The sequence below is a fragment of the Mauremys mutica genome, chromosome 2, assembly GCF_020497125.1.
Source record: "Mauremys mutica isolate MM-2020 ecotype Southern chromosome 2, ASM2049712v1, whole genome shotgun sequence".
In the NCBI taxonomy this organism is placed as follows: domain Eukaryota; kingdom Metazoa; phylum Chordata; order Testudines; family Geoemydidae; genus Mauremys; species Mauremys mutica.
The window spans coordinates 296,290,773-296,311,363 of NC_059073.1; the positions used below are offsets into that span (position 1 = coordinate 296,290,773).

General features: G+C 68.3%; 1 protein-coding gene across 6 annotated transcripts in view; it reads left to right on the forward strand.

Moving 5' to 3' along the window:
* Positions 1 to 20,591, forward strand: part of SLC4A2 (solute carrier family 4 member 2) — a 78,254-nt gene that overhangs the window by 49,209 nt on the left and 8,454 nt on the right. For 4 of the 6 annotated variants that reach the window (XM_045004274.1, XM_045004275.1, XM_045004273.1 and 1 more), the window contains 15 exons: positions 1,293 to 1,458; positions 2,373 to 2,590; positions 2,795 to 2,916; positions 3,093 to 3,319; positions 4,788 to 4,924; positions 7,133 to 7,313; positions 7,452 to 7,587; positions 8,098 to 8,278; positions 10,152 to 10,266; positions 10,398 to 10,582; positions 14,868 to 15,093; positions 15,638 to 15,859; positions 17,961 to 18,109; positions 19,069 to 19,263; positions 20,127 to 20,345. In XM_045004274.1, coding sequence (XP_044860209.1) covers positions 1,293 to 1,458; positions 2,373 to 2,590; positions 2,795 to 2,916; positions 3,093 to 3,319; positions 4,788 to 4,924; positions 7,133 to 7,313; positions 7,452 to 7,587; positions 8,098 to 8,278; positions 10,152 to 10,266; positions 10,398 to 10,582; positions 14,868 to 15,093; positions 15,638 to 15,859; positions 17,961 to 18,109; positions 19,069 to 19,263; positions 20,127 to 20,345 — 2,679 coding nt within the window. Of the gene's footprint in view, positions 1 to 1,292; positions 1,459 to 2,372; positions 2,591 to 2,794; positions 2,917 to 3,092; positions 3,320 to 4,787; positions 4,925 to 7,132; positions 7,314 to 7,451; positions 7,588 to 8,097; positions 8,279 to 10,151; positions 10,267 to 10,397; positions 10,583 to 14,455; positions 14,466 to 14,867; positions 15,094 to 15,637; positions 15,860 to 17,960; positions 18,110 to 19,068; positions 19,264 to 20,126; positions 20,346 to 20,591 lie in introns of all 6 variants that reach the window. The other 2 variants (XM_045004277.1, XM_045004279.1) reach the window with 2 other exon arrangements.

Here is a 20,591-nt window from a genome sequence, read left to right on the forward strand (position 1 = left end):
GAGACGTGTGGGGCTCGGTCGCGGGGGGGGAGACGGGATGTGTGGGGCTCGGTCGCTGGCGGGGGGGAGACGAGACGTGTGGGGCTCGGTCGCTGGCGGGGAGGAGACGAGACGTGTGGGGCTCGGTCGCAGGGGGGGAGACGGGATGTGTGGGGCTCGGTCGCTGGCGGGGGTTGCTGCCCCGGTAGGGCGGGCAGAGTGGGGAGCATGCTGCAGCCAGCCCCACAGGCCCCCCAGCGCCAGATATTTTGAGCGAGTGACCTGCCCGGCATCGGTGTGAGTCCCTCGGGGCCCAGGCAGGGCAGGGGCTGGCCAGGGGGCACATGGAAGGGGGACCCACCAGGGCAGCCAGGGGACACGGTGCTGGCCAGGCCCCGACCAGGCAGTGCTGGCCCCAATGCCCCAGTGCCATGCTAGGGCTGCCGGGCTGCGGGGGGGGGGGGCGGCGGGGGGCACAGGGCCGCAGGGAGAAGGGGGGGGGCTTGGCAGAGGGCACTGGGCTGCGGGGGGAGCTCAGCGGGGGGGGGGGGCACAGGGCCGCAGGGAGAAGGGGGGGCTTGGCAGAGGGCACTGGGCTGCGGGGGGGGCAGCGGGGGGCACAGGGCCGCAGGGAGAAGGGGGGGGCTTGGCAGAGGGCACTGGGCTGCGGGGGGAGCTCAGCGGGGGGGCGCTGGGCCGTAGGGAGCAGGGTGGGGCTCGGGGGGGCGCTGGGCTGTGGGGGGATCTCGGCGGGGGGCTGCAGGGAGCGGGGCGGGGGCTCGGCGGGGGGCGCTGGGCTGCGGGGGGATCTCGGCGGGGGGCTGCAGGGAGCGGGGCGGGGGCTCGGCAGGGGGCGCTGGGCTGTGGGGGGATCTCGGCGGGGGCTCGGCAGGGGGCTGCAGGGAGCGGGGCGGGGGCTCGGCGGGGGCTCGGCAGGGGGCTGCAGGGAGCGGGGCGGGGGCTCGGCGGGGGCTCGGCAGGGGGCTGCAGGGAGCGGAGCGGGGGCTCGGCAGGGGGCGCTGGGCTGTGGGGGGATCTCGGCGGGGGCTCGGCAGGGGGCTGCAGGGAGCGGGGCGGGGGCTCGGCAGGGGGCTGCAGGGAGCGGGGCGGGGGCTCGGCGGGGGGCGCTGGGCTGCGGGGGGGCTCAGGGGGGGCGCTGGGCTGCGGGGGGGCTCAGTGGGGGGCGCTGGGCTGCAGGGATGGGGCGGGGCTCAGCAGGGGGCGCTGGCCCCAGGAAGGCTGGGGGTGCTTGCGACGGGGCATTGGGGCTGCGGCGCTGAGCTGGGGCTCCCCTCTGTCCTGTGTTTCCTCAGCCGGAGGCGGACGCCCTGGGCCCCGGCTCACCCGCGGCGGCGGACGAGGAGGAGACCGACCTGAACAAGACGCTGGGGGTGGAGCGCTTCGAGGTGATCCTGCACGACTCGCACCAGCGCAACGGGGAGGAGGCCGGCCGCAGCTACGGCGAGGAGGATTTTGAGTGTGAGTGGGGGCAGGGCCCGTGGGGCGGCACCAGGCCGGTTCGTTGGCTTCTGGACGCCTATGAGGAGATGCTCTGGCCTGGCCAAGCAGCGCCCGCTGTCACAGGGCGATGCGGTGGGGGCAGCACGGGGGCGATGGGGGGCAGGGGAGGCAGGCAGGGTGTCACGGAGTCCCCGGGCGATGCTCTGGAGCTGCTCCCCACCAAGCCAGGCAGGACTCTGGGAGCCTCCTCTCCCTCGGAGCAGCCTGTCTGCAGGGCAAGACGCTCCCACGGCTTCACCTCCTGGGTCTCTCCTTGGAGCATTCAGCATCCTCTGCCCCTCCGTGCGCTTCCCCCAGCGAGTCGCCCAGGCGGGGTCCTGGGGGGGCCACAGGGTCCTGCCCCCCCACTGCGCAGTCAGACGTGACTCTCAGCCAGCCAGTAACACAGAGGTTTATTCGATGACAGGAACAGGGTCTAAAACAGAGCTTGTAGGTACCGCGAACCGGACCCCTCGGCCGGGTCCATTCTGGGGGGCAGTGAGCCAGACCCCCATGTCTGCCCTTCACTCCTCGTCCCCAGCCAGCTCCAGACTGAAAACCCTTCCAGCCCCCGCTCCTCTGCTCAGCTCCTTTCCCGGGCCAGGAGGTCACCTGATCTCTTTGTCTCCAACACCTTCAGTTGGCACCTTTGCAGGGGAGGGGCCCAGGCCATCAGTTGCTAGAAGATAGAGTGTCAGGCCTTCAGGTACACAGGCCCTTTGCTCTGCAGCAATCACACACCCCCATCCCACCACCTAGATACCTAAGAACTGCAGAGGGGAAACTGAGGCACCAACACCGTATTCAGAGCAAACATTAAGAACATTCCTAGTTCGTCACACAGGGCCTGGCCCCAGCTTGGTGCCCATGCCCAGACCTACTGTTCCTCCCAGATCACCGCCAGTCATCACACCACATTCACCACCCCCTCTCCACGCACCTGCCCCCCGACGCCCGCAGGAAGAAGGGGGCACAGAAGGGCAAGAAGAAGCGGCGCCGGGCGTCCGTTCCAGGAGAGACCCCCACCATCGAGGAGGCGGAGGAGGATGAGGATGAGACCTGTGACACGGAGCCAGAGCGCTCGGCCGAGGAGCTGCCCGGGGGGATCCAGGTACAGGCCTGGGGGCGCAGCAGGGAGCAGGAGGCTGGGGCCGTCCCAGGTGCTGGAGGGGTCGGCTGGAGCAGCGAGGGGCGCTGGAGGCAGAGCAGCAGTGAGGGGCGCAGAGGAGTGGCTCTAGCTGCCAGGGCTGGGACCACGAGGGCAGCGCCCCCAGGCCCTGCTGCTGCTGGTGCCCCAAGCCGTGTCCCTTCTCAGTTCTTCTTGCAGGAGGACGAGGCTGCCGAGCGCTGCCCAGAGGAGCCCACGACCCCAACGTCTCTGCCAAGCTCCCCCATGGAACTGGGGGGGGCTGCAGCTACAGACCCCAAGGGGGCCGGGTGAGTGAGCGTGTGGGGACCGGCTGCGCGGAGCGGCAGGGGTCTTGGCACGGGGCGCCTGGGCGCTGGGACTCCAGGGCTCCTCTGCAGCTTGCAGTGGGTCTGGGCTCTGCCCCACGGGGCTGGAGGCAGGGCCCAGCCCGGGACCCCAGCTCTGAGGCAGGTGTCTGTTCCAGCCCCAGGGCCGAGGAGGAGCGTGGGCCCGACGGGCCCAGTGCAGACGAGCCCAGCTGCCCAGGCCGCCCTGTTCCCAAGTCCCAGCCAGGGCACCGGAGCTACAACCTGAACGAGAGGCGGCGCATCGGCAGCATGACGGGGGTGGAGCAGGCCCAGTACCAGAAGGTGCCCACGGATGAATCGGAGGCCCAGACGCTGGCCTCGGCCGACCTGGACTACATGAAGAGTGAGTGCCCCAGGCCCTGGCCAGGGAGGAGGGGGCGAGGGCCGGGGGCACGGCCCTGAGCTGGTCTGTGCGGATGGCGCAAGGACTGTCTGTCACGGAGTGTGGAGGAGTCAGGGCCCTGCACCCCTCTTCCTGAGATTCACCGTGCCTCTCAGCCAGCCAGTAACACAGAAGGGTTATTAGACGACAAGAACACAGTCCCAAGCAGAGCGTGTAGGTACAACCAGAACCCCTCAATCAAGTCCTTCTGGGGGGTTTAGGGAGCTTAGACCCCAGCCTGGGGTTCCCTGCGTTGCACCCCCCAGCCCAAGACTGAAAACAAAATCTCCTCCAGCAGCTCTCTCCCCCCTCCACCAGCTCCTCCCCCGCTTTGTTCAGTCTCCCGGGGCAGAAGGTGTCACTTCTCCCAACCCCCCTGCGGTTCAGGTTACAGCTCAGGGAGCTTCCTTCCAGGTAAGCAGGGGCGGCTCTAGAAATTCCGCCGCCCCGCTCACGCCGCCCTTCCCCGGTCCCGCAGCCGGGGCAGAAGTGCCTGCGGACGGTCCCGTGGTTCCGCGGCTCCGGTGGAGCATCCGCAGTCATGCCTGCGGGAGCTCCGTCTGAGCCGCGGGACCAGCGCACCCGCCGCAGTCATGCCTGCGGGAGCTCAAGCCGAGCCGCGGGAAGAGGGGACCCTCCGCAGTCATGCCTGTGGCAGGTCCGCTCCTCCCGGGGCTCCGGTGGACCTCCTGCAGGCATGACTGCGGAAGGTCCGCCGAAGCCAAATGCCGCCCTGCCAGGACAATGCCGCCCCACGCGCCTGCTTGGCGCGCTGGGGTCTGGAGCCGGCCCTGCAGGTAAGTCCGCCATCCCCAATGTAACTCCCCTGTGACATTCCCAGGGCAGATCCGCCCGGCTCCCTGCTCCGTCACTCTGTCTCTGGGCTGGGTGTGTTCAGCCCCTGGCACAGAGGGGAGCTGGTGTGGGACGGGCACGTGGGCATGATGGGAATTCAATCAGTGGAACTCCTCACCAAGCCAGGCCGGGGTGGCCACCCACAGGCTGCATGTCACCCGTACCCTGGGGGCCCAGAGTGAAGGGGCCAGCAGGCTCCATGGGGGGCCCCACAGCCTGACGCACCCCCACTCTGAGTGAGCCTCCCTGGTGGATCCCCTGTGCTGGGCCAGGGAAACTCGCTGCCCCCTGTACAGAGGTCCCCCATCGTTCTTACGCGGCACAGCCCCAGACAGGCTCCCTCAGCACTGCGGCCTGGGGCAGCCGCTGGGCAGCTCAGCCGCGTTTCCCCTGCAGGAGCTGGGCCTGGGGCCGGCAGACAGCGGGGGCCAATGTGTGATCCCACCTGCCCCTCCTCCAGTGGGCAGTGACCAGCGGCTCCCTCGCCTGCGCCAGCAGGAGGAGAAGCTGCGGCTGAGAAATGCCTCCAGCTCCCCCCACGCCAGGCTCAGGGCCACTGCCCGTCTCCCTGCAGGCCACAGGTTCGAGGACGTGCCTGGGGTCCGACGGCACCTGGTCCGCAAGAGCGCCAAGGGCCAAGTTGTGCACATCAGCAAAGAGCACACGGAGCCGAGCGCCCGGCTCAGGAAACACAACCGGCAGCCGCACGAGGTGACTGGGGTGGGGCCGCGGGGCACGGGATGGGGGCTACAGGGCATGGGGGGCAGGGGATGGGATGGAGGGCTATATGAGGTATGGAGGGCAGGGTATGGGGACACAGGGGGTGGGGGGCGGGGATTGGGGGCTACAGGGTATGGGGGGCAGGGTATGGGGGCTACAGGGGTGGAGGGGCAGGGGATTGGGGGCTACAGGGTATGGGGGGCAGGAGATTAGGGGCTACAGGGCATGGGGGGCAGGGGATGGGATGGAGGGCTATATGAGGTATGGAGGGCAGGGGATGGGGGCCACAGGGGGTGGGGGGCAGGGTATGGGGGCTACAGGGGTGGAGGGGCAGGAGATTGGGGGCTACAGGGTATGGGGGGCAGGGTATGGGGGCTACAGGGGTGGAGGGGCAGGGGATTGGGGGCTACAGGGTATGGGGGGCAGGGTATGGGGGCTACAGGGGTGGAGGGGCAGGGGATTGGGGGCTACAGGGCATGGGCGCAGGGGATGGGATGGAGGGCTATATGAGGTATGGAGGGCAGGGGATGGGGGCCACAGGGGGTGGGGGGCAGGGGATTGGGGGCTACAGGGTATGGAGGGCAGGGTATGGGGGCTACAGGGTATGGGGGGCAGGGTATGGGGCCTACAGGGGTGGAGGGGCAGGGGATTGGGGGCTACAGGGCATGGGGGGCAGGGGATGGGATGGAGGGCTATATGAGGTATGGGGGGCAGGGGATGGAGGGCTACGGACCATGGGGGGCAGGGGATGGGGACGGGTAGTGATCAACGGCTCCATGTCTAGCTGGCAGCCGGTATCAAGCGGAGTGCCCCAAGGGTCGGTCCTGGGGCCGGTTTTGTTCAATATCTTCATTAATGATCTGGATGATGGGATGAATTGCACCCTCAGCAAGTTTGTGGGTGACACTAAGCTGGGGGGAGTGGTAGATACACTGGAGGGTAGGGATAGGGTCTAGAGGGACCTAGACAAATTAGAGGATTGGGCCAAAAGAAACCTGATGAGGTTCAACAAGGACAAGTGCAGAGTCCTGCACTTAGGACGGAAGAATCCCATTCACTGCTACAGACTAGGGACCGAATGGCTGGGCAGCAGTTCTGCAGAAAAGGACCTAGGGGTCACAGTGGACGAGAAGCTGGATATGAGTCAGCAGTGTGCCCTTGTTGCCAAGAAGGCTAATGGCATTTTGGGCTGTATAAGTAGAGGCATTGCCAGCAGATCGAGGGACGTGATCATTCCCCTCTATTCGACATTGGTGAGGCCTCATCTGGAGAACTGTGTCCAGTTTTGGGCCCCACACTACAAGAAGGATGTGGCTAAATTGGAGAGAGTCCAGCGGAGGGCAACAAAAATGATTAGGGGGCTGGAGCACATGACTTACGAGGAGAGGCTGAGGGAACTGGGATTGTTTAGTCTGCAGAAGAGAAGAATGAGGGGGGATTTGATAGCTGCTTTCAACTACCTGAAAGGGGGTTCCAAAGAGGATGGATCTAGACTGTTCTCAGTGGTAGCAGATGACAGGACAAGGAGCAATGGTCTCAAGTTGCAGAGGGGGAGGTCTAGGTTGGATATTAGGAAACACTATTTCACTAGGAGGGTGGTGAAGCGCTGGAATGGGTTCCCTAGGGAGGGGGTGGAATCTCCTTCCTTAGAGGTGTTTAAGGTCAGGCTTGACAAAGCCCTGGCTGGGATGATTTAGTTGGGATTGGTCCTGCTTTGAGCAGGGGGTTGGACTAGATGCCTCCTGAGGTCCCTTCCAACCCTGAGATTCTATGATTCTACAGGAGGCAGGGGATGGGGGGCTATGGGGAGCAGGGGATGGGGGTCATGTAGGGGATGGGTGCCATGAGGAGCAGGGGATCGGGGTTACAGGGGCAGGGGGCTGAGATCCATGGGGGGCAGGGGCTGGGGAGTGCCACGGGGGTCAGGGGAAGGGGGCTCTGGGGGGCATGGTCTAGGGGCTGGGGTCCATGGGGGGGCAGGGGCTGGGGGCTGGGGTCCATGGGGGGGCTGGGGTCCATGGGGGGGCAGGGGCTGGGGGCTGGGCACCATGGGGGCTGGGGTCCATGGGGGGGCTGGAGTACATTGGGGGCAGGGGCTGGGGGACGGGCACCAGGGGCACAGGGTCTGGCAGCCCTCCAAGGGACCCCAGCCCCACCCCCTGAACCCTGTGGCCCCTGCCCCTGCCCCTGCCCTGGCAGGTCTTTGTGGAGCTGAACGAGCTGGTGGTGGACAAGAACCAGGAGCTGCAGTGGAAGGAGACAGCGCGCTGGATCAAGTTTGAGGAGGATGTGGAGGAGGAGACCGATCGCTGGGGGAAGCCCCATGTGGCCTCCCTGAGCTTCCGCAGCCTGCTGGAGCTGCGCAAGACCCTCTCCCATGGTAGGTGGGAGGGAGCAGTCATGGGGCAGGAGGCTGCGGCAGGCGCAGCCGGGGTCGGGGAGGTCTGGCTGGGCCCAGCTGTGGCTCGGGGGGATGGATGGAGCGGGGCAGCTGCTCAGCCCTCGGCTTTGCCCCCAGGGGCCGTGCTGCTGGACCTGGACCAGAAGACACTGCCGGGCGTGGCGCACCAGGTGGTGGAGCAGATGATCATCTCGGACCAGATCCGGGCCGAGGACCGCGCCAACGTGCTGCGGGCGCTGCTGCTAAAGCACAGGTGAGCTGCCCGCGCGCCCCAGAGCCCGGAGGGGGAACTGCCCCAGGCTGGCTCTGTGCGGCGGCTCGCTCTCTGCTGGGGCCCGGCGTGGTCTCTGCGGGAGGGAGCCGTGCGCACACACCCAACCCCCTGGGGCCTCGAGCCAGGTGCCAGGGCTGCCCGGCTGTCCCACTGGCGAGTGCCCGTTACCCTCCGGGCATCACTGGGGACAAAGAGCCAGGCTGTGCGTGGGTGGTGGGCGCAGGCCCTTTGATAGCTGTGGGCTCCGTGAGCACAGCCCCACCCGCACCCGCTCTGAGAGCAGGCTGCAGGCACCTGGGGCCCGGCGGGGCCTTGCCCCAGCGGCTTGGAGGGGGCTCAGGGAGAGAGTGAGGTCTGTGCTAGCAGGTGCTCCAGGGAGACCCTGAGTCCCGGTGTGCTGCACGCTGGCCGGCCGGAGAACGGCCTGCCGGGGCCTGGAGTCCCTGGCGCATGCAGGCGGCAGACCCTTCCCCTGGCTTCGTCCTGCAGCCACCCGAGCGACGAGAAGGATTTCTTCCCTCGCAACATCTCAGCTGGCAGCCTGGGCTCCCTGCTGGTGCATCACCACAGCGCCAACCACGTGGGCGAGGGCGGCGAGCCCACGGTCACCGAGCCCCTCATCGGCACCCACGCTGCCGAACACGAGGCCAGGGTCGAGGTGGAGCGGGAGGTGAGTGGGGGCCTGGGTGCTGCGTGCCCGTGTGCCCCCTTCCTGCCCCCCTTTCCTGAGCCTCTTGCCCCCCTTGCTGAGTGCCACCAAGGCCCCTTGTCCCCCTTCCTGACTCACCCAACCACTCCCCCGAGGCCCCTTGTCTCCTTTCCTGGTCAGTTTTTACAGCAGAGAGAGGTAAGTAGTGGGGTCCCCAGGGATCTGTCCTGGGAGCAGGGCTGGTCAGCACACTAAGCTCGCAGAGGCTACAAAACTACTCAAGCTAGTTAAGTCCCAGGCAGACTGCGAAGAGCTACAAAGGGATCTCACAAAATCCTGGGTGACTGGGCAACAAAATGGGAGATGAAATTCAATGCTGATCAATGCAAAGTAATGCACATTGGAAAACATAATCCCAACTATATGTATAATGATGGGTCTAAATTAGCTGTTAGCACTCCAGAGAGAGATCTCGGAGTCACTGTGGATAGTTCTCTGAAAACATCCACTCAATGCGCAGCGAAGTCAAAAAAGCGAACAGAATGTTGGGAATCATTAAGAAAGGGAGAGATAATAAGACAGAAAATATCATATTGCCGCTATATAAATCCATGATACACCCACATCTTGAACACTGCGTGGAGATGTGGTCGCCCTATCTCAAAAAAAGATATATTGGCATTGGAAAAGGTTCAGAAAAGGGCATGTGACGCAGTAGGGAGTGGGGCAGATTGACCTGGGAATGTCGTTTCGTTTTACTGGGGCTGTCTGCATGGGGGATGGGAGAGCAGCGGGTGACTTCAGGTGAGGGACGGTACCTGAGCCTGTAACCTGAGCCAGGAGCGGGGATGGGGCGAGGTGACACCTTTGCCCCGGGGAAACTGGACAAAGGGAGAGGGGGAGAAGGCGGGGGGGGGGAGAGCCGGCTGGAGGGGTTTTTGGTTTCAGTTTGGGGCTGGCTGGGAAGAGGCAGGAACCCCAGGCTGGGGTCTAAGCTCCCTGCCCCCCCGAGGGACCTGGCTGAGGGGTCCTGGTTGCACCTACAAGCCCTGCTTGGGACTGTGTCCTGTCGGCTAATAAACCTTCTGTGTTACTGGCTGGCTGAGAGTCCTGGGGAATCGCAGGATGTGGGGGGTGCAGGGCCCTGACTCCCCCACACTCCGTGACAGGGCAACAAAAATGATTAGGGGTATGGAGCATCTGCCATATGAGGAGAGATTAATAAGACTGGGACTGTTCAGTTTAGAAAAGAGACGACTAAGGGGGGATAGGATAGAGGTCTATAAAATCATGACTGGCGTGGAGAAGGTAAATAAGGAAGTGTTATTTACTCCTTCTCATAACACAAGGACTAGGGGCCCCTCAATGAAATTAATGGGCAGCAGGTTTAAAACAAACAAAAGGGAGTATTTCTTCAACCTGTGGAACTCCTTGCCAGGGGATGTTGTGAAGGCCAAGACTATAACAGGGTTCAAAAAAGAACTAGATAAATTCATGGAGGACAGGTCCATCAATGGCCAGGGTGGGCAGGGATGGTGTCCCGAGCCTCTGTTTGCCAGAAGCTGAGAATGGGCGACAGGGGATGGATCACTTGATTCCCTGGTCTGTTCATTCCCTCTGGGGCACCTGGCATTGGCCACTGTCGGCAGACAGGACACCGGGCTACATGGACCTTTGGTCTGACCCAACCTGGCCGCTCTTATGTTCTTAACCACCCAACCCACCCCCGGGCCCTTTGTACCCCTTCCTGACCCCCCTCTCCCAGGAGCTCCTGCCTCTGTTTACCCCGTCCCCACTCCGGGCTCTGCCCAGGACACTTGGGCCCTTGGCATGGTGGCTTGGCTCCTGCCCCACGGCGGGGTGTTCACCTGTGTGCCCTGTCCCTGCCCCACAGCGAGAGAGCCTGAGCTCGGCACCCCCAGCTGGCATCACAAGGTCGAAGTCGAAGCACGAGCTGAAGCTGCTGGAGAAGATCCCGGACAACGCGGAGGCCACGGTGGTGCTTGTGGGTAAGGGCGGGGCGGGGACTGTCTGGGCAGAGGGGCCCAGGGCCGAGGCCGTGCCGAGCCCGCCGGCCGATGGGGGCCGGGGTTGGACGTGGCCGCAGGCGGGTGTCTGCTGACAGGCCCGTGCCCTGCAGGCTGCGTGGAGTTCCTGGACCAGCCCACCATGGCCTTCGTGCGGCTGCAGGCGGCTGTGGAGCTGGACTCGGTGCTGGAGGTGCCCATCCCCGTCCGCTTCCTCTTCGTGCTCCTGGGGCCCAGCAGTGCCAACATGGACTACCACGAGATCGGGCGCTCCATCTCCACCCTCATGTCCGACAAGGTAACCGCCCCCCCCGGCTCCATCTCCACCCCGGCTCCACCTCCACCCTCATGTCCGACAAGGTAACCGCCCCCCACCCCCTCCTGGCTCCATCTCCACCCTCATGTCCGATAAGGTAACCGCCCCCCCGGCTCCATCTCCACCCCGGCTCCATCTCCACCCTCATGTCCGACAAGGTAACCGCCCCCCCCGGCTCCATCTCCACCCCGGCTCCATCTCCACCCTCATGTCCGACAAGGTAACCGCCCCCCCGGCTCCATCTCCACCCCGGCTCCATCTCCACCCTCATGTCCGACAAGGTAACCGCCCCCCACCCCCTCCTGGCTCCATCTCCACCCTCATGTCCGACAAGGTAACCGCCCCCCCCCGGCTCCATCTCCACCCCGGCTCCATCTCCACCCTCATGTCCGACAAGGTAACCGCCCCCCCCGGCTCCATCTCCACCCCGGCTCCATCTCCACCCTCATGTCCGACAAGGTAACCGCCCCCCCGGCTCCATCTCCACCCCGGCTCCATCTCCACCCTCATGTCCGACAAGGTAACCGCCCCCCCCCCGGCTCCATCTCCACCCCGGCTCCATCTCCACCCTCATGTCCGACAAGGTAACCGCCCCCCACCCCCTCCTGGCTCCATCTCCACCCCGGCTCCATCTCCACCCTCATGTCCGACAAGGTAACTGCCCCCCACCCCCTCCTGGCTCCATCTCCACCCCGGCTCCATCTCCACCCTCATGTCCAACAAGGTAACCGCCCCCCACCCCCCCGGCTCCATCTCCACCCTCATGTCCGACAAGGTAACCGCCCCCCCGGCTCCATCTCCACCCCGGCTCCATCTCCACCCTCATGTCCGACAAGGTAACCGCCCCCCACCCCCTCCTGGCTCCATCTCCACCCTCATGTCCGACAAGGTAACCGCCCCCCCCCGGCCTGCTGGTTCCCCCCCAGCTCCATCTCTACCCCGGCTCCATCTCCACCCTCATGTCCGACAAGGTAACCGCCCCCCACCCCCCCCCCGGCTCCATCTCCACCCCGGCCCCATCTCCACCCTCATGTCCAACAAGGTAACCGCCCCCCACCCCCTCCTGGCTCCATCTCCACCCCGGCTCCATCTCCACCCTCATGTCCGACAAGGTAACCGCCCCCCCGGCTCCATCTCCACCCCGGCTCCATCTCCACCCTCATGTCCGACAAGGTAACCGCCCCCCACCCCCTCCTGGCTCCATCTCCACCCTCATGTCCGACAAGGTAACCGCCCCCCCCGGCTCCATCTCCACCCCGGCTCCATCTCCACCCTCATGTCCGACAAGGTAACCGCCCCCCACCCCCTCCTGGCTCCATCTCCACCCTCATGTCCGACAAGGTAACCGCCCCCCCCCGGCTCCATCTCCACCCCGGCTCCATCTCCACCCTCATGTCCGACAAGGTAACCGCCCCCCCGGCTCCATCTCCACCCCGGCTCCATCACCACCCTCATGTCCGACAAGGTAACCGCCCCCCCGCTCCATCTCCACCCCGGCTCCATCTCCACCCTCATGTCCGACAAGGTAACCGCCCCCCCCCCCGGCTCCATCTCCACCCCGGCTCCATCTCCACCCTCATGTCCGACAAGGTATCCGCCCCCCACCCCCTCCTGGCTCCATCTCCACCCCGGCTCCATCTCCACCCTCATGTCCGACAAGGTAACCGCCCCCCACCCCCTCCTGGCTCCATCTCCACCCCGGCTCCATCTCCACCCTCATGTCCAACAAGGTAACCGCCCCCCACCCCCCCGGCTCCATCTCCACCCCGGCTCCATCTCCACCCTCATGTCCGACAAGGTAACCGCCCCCCCGGCTCCATCTCCACCCCGGCTCCATCTCCACCCTCATGTCCGACAAGGTAACCGCCCCCCACCCCCTCCTGGCTCCATCTCCACCCTCATGTCCGACAAGGTAACCGCCCCCCCGGCCTGCTGGTTCCCCCCCAGCTCCATCTCCACCCCGGCTCCATCTCCACCCCGGCTCCATCTCCACCCTCATGTCCGACAAGGTAACCGCCCGCCCCCACCCTAGGCTCCATCTCCACCCCGGCTCCATCTCCACCCTCATGTCCAACAAGGTAACCGCCCCCACCCCCCCCCGGCTCCATCTCCACCCCGGCTCCATCTCCACCCTCATGTCCAACAAGGTAACCGCCCCCCCCCCCCTCCTGGCTCCATCTCCACCCCGGCTCCATCTCCACCCTCATGTCCGACAAGGTAACCGCCCCCCACCCCCTCCTGGCTCCATCTCCACCCCGGCTCCATCTCCACCCTCATGTCCAACAAGGTAACCGCCCCCCACCCCCCCCGGCTCCATCTCCACCCCGGCTCCGTCTCCACCCTCATGTCCGACAAGGTAACCGACCCGCCCCCCCGGGTCCATCTCCACCACAGCTCCATCTCCACCCTCATGTCCAACAAGGTAACCGCCCCCCCCCCCCGGCTCCATCTCCACCCCGGCTCCATCTCCACCCTCATGTCCAACAAGGTAACCGCCCCCCACCCCCCCTGGCTCCATCTCCACCCCGGCTCCATCTCCACCCTCATGTCCGACAAGGTAACCAACCCGCCCCCCCGGCTCCATCTCCACCACAGCTCCATCTCCACCCTCATGTCCAACAAGGTAACCGCCCCCCACCCACCCCCCGGCTCCATCTCCACCCCGGCTCCATCTCCACCCTCATGTCCGACAAGGTAACCGCCCCCCACCCCCTCCTGGCTCCATCTCCACCCCGGCTCCATCTCCACCCTCATGTCCGACAAGGTAACCGCCCTCCCCCCCGGCTCCATCTCCACCCCGGCTCCATCTTCACCCTCATGTCCGACAAGGTAACCGCCCCCCACCCCCCCCCCGGCTCCATCTCCACCTCGGCTCCATCTCCACCCTCATGTCCGAAAAGGTAACAGTCCCCCCGCGCCCCGGCCTGCCGGTTCCCCCCCAGCTCTATCTCCACCCCATCTCCATCTCCACCCCGGCTCCATCTCCACGCTCATGTCTGACAAGGTAACCTCCCCCCACCCAGCCCCCGGCTCCATCTCCACCCCGGCTCCATCTCCACCCTCATGTCCGACAAGGTAACCGCCCCCCACCCCCTCCTGGCTCCATCTCCACCCTCATGTCCGACAAGGTAACCGCCCCCCACCCCCTCCCGGCTCCATCTCCACCCCAGCTCCATCTTCACCCTCATGTCCGACAAGGTAACCGCCCCCCCGGCTCCATCTCCACCCCGGCTCCATCTCCACCCTCATGTCCGACAAGATAACTGCCCTCCAGCCTGCCAGTTCCCCCCCGGCTCCATCTCCATCCCGGCTCCATCTCCACCCTCATGTCCGACAAGGTAACCGCCCCCCCCAACTTGCCAGCTCTCCGCCCGTCTCCATCTCCACTCTCATGTCCGACAAGGTAACCGCCTCCCCCCCAGCCTGCTGGTTCCCCCCCAGCTCCATCTCTACCCCAGCTCCATCTCCACCCCGGCTCCATCTCCACCCTCATGTCTGACAAGGTAACCACCCCCTGGCCTGCAGGTTCCCCCCCGGCTCCATCTCCACCTTCATGTCCGACAAGGTAACCCCCCCGCTCCATCTCCACCCTCATGTCCGACAAGGTAACCACCCCCCCGGCCTGCCGGTTCCCCCCCCCAGCTCCATCTCCACCCTGGCTCCATCTCTACCCCGGCTCCATCTCCACCCTCATGTCCGACAAGGTAACCCCCTCAGCCTGCCGGTTCCCCCCCGGCTCCATCTCCATCCTCATGTCTGACAATGTAACTGCCCCCCGGCCTGCCGGCTCCCCTACCCCCCGGCTTCATCACCACCCCGGCTCCATCTCCACCCCAGCTCCATCTTCACCCTCATGTCCGACAAGGTAACCCCCTCAGCCTGCCGGTTCCCCCCCGGCTCCATCTCCATCCTCATGTCTGACAATGTAACTGCCCCCCGGCCTGCCGGCTCCCCTACCCCCCGGCTTCATCACCACCCCGGCTCCATCTCTACCCTAGCTCCATCTCCACCCTCGTGTCTGACAAGGTCAGCGCACCGCCCAGCCTGCTGTGGGGCCCCAGCACCCCCACAGCCCTGCCATCAGGCACCGCTCAAAGCCCCTCTGCCCCCCCCGGGGGTTCCTCTGTGCCCAGCCGTCTCCCATTTTCCTTCCTTGTGGGCTGGACACGTGGGCGCCCTGCCCCAGGGCCCAGCACCCTGAGGATCCATGTTCTGCTGGCCCACGGCCGGCGCACGGACCCTCTGACCCCACAGGTTCCCCCCACAGCAATTCCATGAGGCAGCGTATCTGGCTGACGACCGGTACGACCTGCTCAGCGCCATCAATGAGTTCCTGGACTGCAGTGTGGTGCTGCCGCCCTCCGAGGTGCAGGGTGAGGAGCTGCTGCGCACCGTAGCCCACTTCCAGCGCCAGATGCTTCAGAAGCGTGAGGAGCAGGAGCGCCGAGTGCTGCCAGGCACTGCGCTGGAGCCCAAGTCACCCGCCGAGAAAGGTAACGGGCCGCTCCCCCCTGTCCTGCCAGGCCATGGCGCGGGGTGGGGCTGGGGCCGGGGCTGGGACCGGGCCGGCCACACCCCCCTGCCCTGCCAGGCCCTGGCGTGGGGTGGGGCTGGCGCTGGGACCGGACCGGCGACGCTCCCCCTGCCCTGCTGGGCCCTGGCACGGTGCTGGGGGTGGGGCTGGGACTGGGCCAGCCGCACCCCCCTGCCCTGCCGCGCCCCATGGCACGGGGTGGGGCTGGTGCCGAGGTGGGGTCCGAGCTGGCAACGCTCCCCCTGCCGCGCCCCATGGCGCGGGGTGGGGCTGGTGCCGAGGTGGGGTCCGAGCTGGCAACGCTCCCCCTGCCGCGCCCCATGGCGCGGGGTGGGGCTGGGGGTGGGACTGGGCAGGCGATGCTCCCCCGGCCAGGCCCCATGGCACGGGGTCGGGGTGGGGATGGGGCCAGGCTGGCGATGCTCCCCCGGCCAGGCCCCATGGCGCGGGGTGGGGCTGGAGATGGGGCTGGCGGGCTCCTGACTGGCTGTCTGTGTGAGCAGCGCTGCTGAAGCTGAAGGTGGTGGATGGGGAGGCGGAGGACGAGGACGACCCCCTGCGGCGCACGGGTCGGCCCTTCGGGGGGCTCGTCCGTGACGTGCGCCGGCGCTACCCCAAGTACCTGAGTGACTTCAGGGACAGCCTGAACCCCCAGTGCGTCGCCGCCATCATCTTCATCTACTTCGCCGCGCTCTCACCGGCCATCACCTTCGGGGGGCTGCTGGGTAAGGGCTGCCGGGGGGGGGCTGCTGGGGGGGGCTGCTGGGTAAGAGGCACCGGGCGGGTGGGGGGGCTGCTGGGTAAGGGCTGCCGGGGGGGGGCTGCTGGGGGGGGCTGCTGGGTAAGAGGCACCGGGCGGGTGGGGGGGCTGCTGGGTAAGGGCTGCCGGGGGGGGGTGTGTTGTGCCCCGCCTGTCTATGCTGGGAACCCCTAGGGAGCAGGGGCTGGCCCGGGGGGGCGACTTGGGGATCCCATGTAGCTGGGAAGGAGTCTGGGGCCTGATGCCACCAGAAGGGAGGGGTGGGGGAGGGGAGTTCGGGCAGGTTGGTGGGGGTCAGCAGGGAGGGGCCGGGGGAGGGGAGTGAGGGCCCGTTGCCGGGGGTCAGCGGGGAGGGGCCGGGAGAGGGGAGTGAGAGTCCGTTGCCAGGGGTCAGCAGGGAGGGGCCAGGGGAGGGGAGTGGGGGTCCGTTGCCAGGGGTCAGCAGGGAGGGGTGGGGGGAGGGGAGTGAGGGTCCGTTGCCAGGGGTCAGCGGGGATGGGGGGTCAGCAGGGAGGTGCCGGGGGTCAGCGGGGAGGGGTGGGGGGAGGGGAGTGAGGGCCCGTTGCCGGGGGTCAGCGGGGATGGGGGGTCAGCAGGGAGGTGCCGGGGGTCAGCGGGGAGGGGCTGGGGTCAGCGGGGAGGGGCCGGGGGAGGGGAGTGGGGGCCCGTTGCCGGGGGTCAGCGGGGAGGGGCCGGGGGAGGGGAGTGAGGGCCCGTTGCCGGGAGTCAGCGGGGAGGGGCCGGGGGAGGGGAGTGGGGGCCCGTTGCCGGGCGTCAGCGGGGAGTGGCCGGGGGAGGGGACGGGGGGCCCGTTGCCGAGGGTCAGCGGGGAGGGGCCGGGGGAGGGGAGTGAGGGCCCGTTGCCGGGGGTCAGCGGGGAGGGGCCGGGGGAGGGGAGTGGGGGCCCGTTGCCGGGGTCAGCGTGGAGGGGCCGGCGGAGGGAGTGGGGGCCCGTTGCCGGGGGTCAGCGGGGAGGGGCCCGGGGGAGGGGAGTGGGGGTCCGTTGCCGGGGGTCAGCGGGGAGGGGCCGGGGGAGGGGAGTGGGGGTCCGTTGCCGGGGGTCAGCGGGGAGGGGCCGGGGGAGGGGAGTGGCGGTCCGTTGCCGGGGGTCAGCGGGGAGGGGCCGGGGGAGGGGAGTGGGGGTCTGTTGCCGGGGGTCAGCGGGGAGGGGCCGGGGGAGGGGAGTTTGGGCCAGTTGCCGGGGGTCAGCGGGGTGGGGCCGGGGGAGGGAGTGGGGGCCCGTTGCCGGGGGTCAGCGGGGAGGGGGAGGGGAGTGGGGGCCCGTTGCCGGGGTCAGCGGGGAGGGGACTGGGGGAGGGGAGTGGGGGTCCGTTGCCGGGGGTCAGCGGGGAGGGGCCGGGGGAGGGGAGTGGGTGCCTCTTGCCGCGGGTCAGCGGGGAGGGGCCGGGGGAGGGGAGTGAGGGCCCGTTGCCGGGTGTCAGCGGGGAGGGGCCGGGGGAGGGGAGTGGGGGTCTGTTGCCGGGGGTCAGCGGGGAGGGGCCGGGGGAGGGGAGTGGGGGCCCGTTGCCGGGAGTCAGCGGGGAGGGGCCGGGGGAGGGGAGTGGGGGTCAGTTGCCGGGGGTCAGCGGGGAGGGGCCGGGGGAGGGGAGTGAGGGCCCGTTGCCGGGTGTCAGCGGGGAGGGGGGGTCAGCAGGGAGGTGCCGGGGGTCAGCGGGGAGGGGCCGGGGGAGGGGAGTGGGGGCCCGTTGCCGGGGGTCAGCGGGGAGGGGCCGGGGGAGGGGAGTGGGGGCCCGTTGCCGGGGGTCAGCGGGGAGGGGCCGGGGGAGGGGAGTGGGGGCCCGTTGCCGGGGGTCAGCGGGGAGGGGCCGGGGGAGGGGAGTGGGGGCCCGTTGCCGGGGGTCAGCGGGGAGGGGCCGGGGGAGGGGAGTGGGGGTCCGTTGCCGGGGGTCAGCGGGGAGGGGCCGGGGGAGGGGAGTGGGGGCCCGTTGCCGGGGGTCAGCGGGGAGGGGCCGGGGGAGGGGAGTGGGGGCCCGTTGCCGGGGGTCAGTGGGGAGGGGGGGCGGCGGGGAGGGGCGTCTCCAGCGCTGAGCCCTCGCCCCCCGCAGGGGAGAAGACCCAGGACCTGATCGGGGTGTCGGAGCTGATCATCTCCACGGCCGTGCAGGGCATCGTCTTCTGCCTGCTGGGCGCCCAGCCGCTGCTCGTCATCGGCTTCTCCGGGCCCCTGCTCGTCTTCGAAGAAGCGTTTTTCACAGTGAGTCCAGGACTCCTGGGAAGGCCCCAGAGCCTCCGTTACCCCCCGAGCGCCCCGAGCCCCTTGGAGCCCCCTGATAGCTCCCGGAACCCCCCAAACCCCCAAATAGTCCCTCAGATCTCCTGTTACCCCCCAATAGCCTGCAGATAGCCCCCCGATAGCCCCCGGAGACCTCTGTTACCCCCAGACCCCCCGAGAGCCCCTCAAAGCCCCCTGATGGCCCCTGGAGCCCCTGTTACTCCCTGGAGCTCCCCAGAATCCCAGTTACCCCCCAGAGCCCCCAAGGCCCCCCCCAGAACTCCCTGATAGTCCCCTAGAAACCCTGTTTGTCCCCTAGAGAACCCTCCTAGTTCGCTGGAGCCCTGATAGTTTTGGAGCCCCCAGAGTCCCCTGCCTCTCCCCAAACTGACACCCCTCCCCCCTCCGAGGCTCCCACGAACCCCCCCAGTGCCCTGGCAGCCTCCAGAGAGCCCTAGATCCCAGGGGTGCAGGGCAGCGGCTGGGCACAGGGTCGGAGTTGGGGGTCACGCTGTTCCTGATGTCCCTGTGCTATAACCCTGGGGCAGAGGTCATGGGACGACCCACAGCTCGAGGCGAGACCCTGCGCCCCCTGCCTGTGCTGCCCATCCCTCCCCCGACCTGCTCTGCCCCTCCATCCCCACCCCCGTCCTGCCCACCTGCCCCGGAACGGGTCCCAGAGACCCTGCACCCCCCACCCTGTGCTGCCCATCCCTCCCCCGACCTGCTCTGCCCATCCATCCCCACCCCCGTCCTGCCCCCCTGCCCGGGAACGGGTCCCGGAGACCCTGCACCCCCCACCTGTGCTGCCCGTCCCTCCCCCCAGCTGGCCTGCCCCCCCGCCCCTGGAACAGGTACCCAGACCCTGCCTGGGGGGCCGAGGGGAGCCCCTGGCTAGGAGCATGGACCAGCCCCCCTCACTGTGGGCCGTGCCCCGGCAGTTCTGCACGACCAACGGGCTGGAGTACCTGGTGGGGCGCGTGTGGATCGGCTTCTGGCTCATCCTCATCGTGCTGGTGATGGTGGCTGTGGAGGGCAGCATCCTGGTGCGCTTCGTGTCCCGCTTCACCCAGGAGATCTTCGCCTTCCTCATCTCCCTCATCTTCATCTACGAGACCTTCTCCAAGCTGGCCAAGGTGCGAGCCCGGGCGGCCCGGCCCAGCCAGCCGAGGCCAGGGGATCCGACGCTGGGGTGGGCAGCTACGTTTGAGGGGGGTATGGGGGGCTGTCCTGGCTGGAGGGCCGTGGGGGCTGGAGGGGACCGGGCACTGGGGGCTGTCCTGGCCGGTGGGGGTGGGACGTGGGGGGCTGGAGGGGGAGGGGGGCAGGGGGCTGTCCAGGCTGGGGGGCCGGGGGGGGTGGAAGTGGTGGGGGCTGGAGGGGGCCGGGCACTGGGGGCTGTCCTGGCCGGTGGGGGCGGGACGTGGGGGGCTGGAGGGGGTGGGGGGCCGAGCGGGCTGGAGGGCGCCGGGCACTGGGGGCTGTCCTGTCAGGTGGGGGGCCGTGGTGGCTGGAGGGGGCCGGGCACTGGGGGCTGTCCTGGCTGGTGGGGGGCCGTGGGGGCTGGAGGGGGCCGGGCACTGGGGGCTGTCCTGGCCGGTGGGGGCGGGACGTGGGGGGCTGGATGGGGTGGGGGGCTGGGGGCTGTCCTGGCTGGAGGGCCGTGGGGGCTGGAGGGGGCCGGGCACTGGGGGCTGTCCTGGCCGGTGGGGGCGGGACGTGGGGGGCTGGATGGGGTGGGGGGCTGGGGGCTGTCCTGGCTGGGGGGCCTTGGGGGTTGTAATTTGAGGGGGCTGGAGGGGGCCGGGCACTGGGGGCTGTCCTGGCCGGTGGGGGCGGGACGTGGGGGGCTGGAGGGGGTGGGGGGCCGTGGGGGCTGGAGGGGGCCGGGCACTGGGGGCTGTCCTGGCCGGTGGGGGCGGGACGTGGGGGGGCCGTGGGGGCTTTAGGGGGTGGGGGGCTGTGGGCTGGATCTCAGGCCCCCGTGATCTCCCGGCAGATCTTCCAGGAGCACCCCCTGCACGGCTGCGGGTGGGCGAACGGGACGGGCACGGAGAATGGCAGCGCGCCCCTGGGGAATGGGACGGGGGGCCGGCCCGGGCCGGCGGTGACGGGGCAGCCCAACACGGCCCTGCTCTCGCTGGTGCTCATGGCCGGCACCTTCTTCATCGCCTTCTTCCTGCGCAAGTTCAAGAACAGCCGCTTCTTCCCCGGGCGGGTGAGCAGGGGCCGTGGGGGGCCTGGGCATGGGGGGCCGGGGGAGAAGGGCTGGAGCAGAGCTGTGAGGTGGGAGGAAGGGGCAAGCTGGGGCAGAGCTGGGGGCAGCTCCCTGCAGGCTGTGTCGGGGCAGGGTTTGCTGGGGGGCAAGGGACAGGGAGGGCAGAGCTGGGGCAGGGAGAGGCGCTGCGGGGTGTGGGGGGCAGGGTTCTGGGGGCAGGTCCCTGCAGGCTGTGCCATGGCAGGA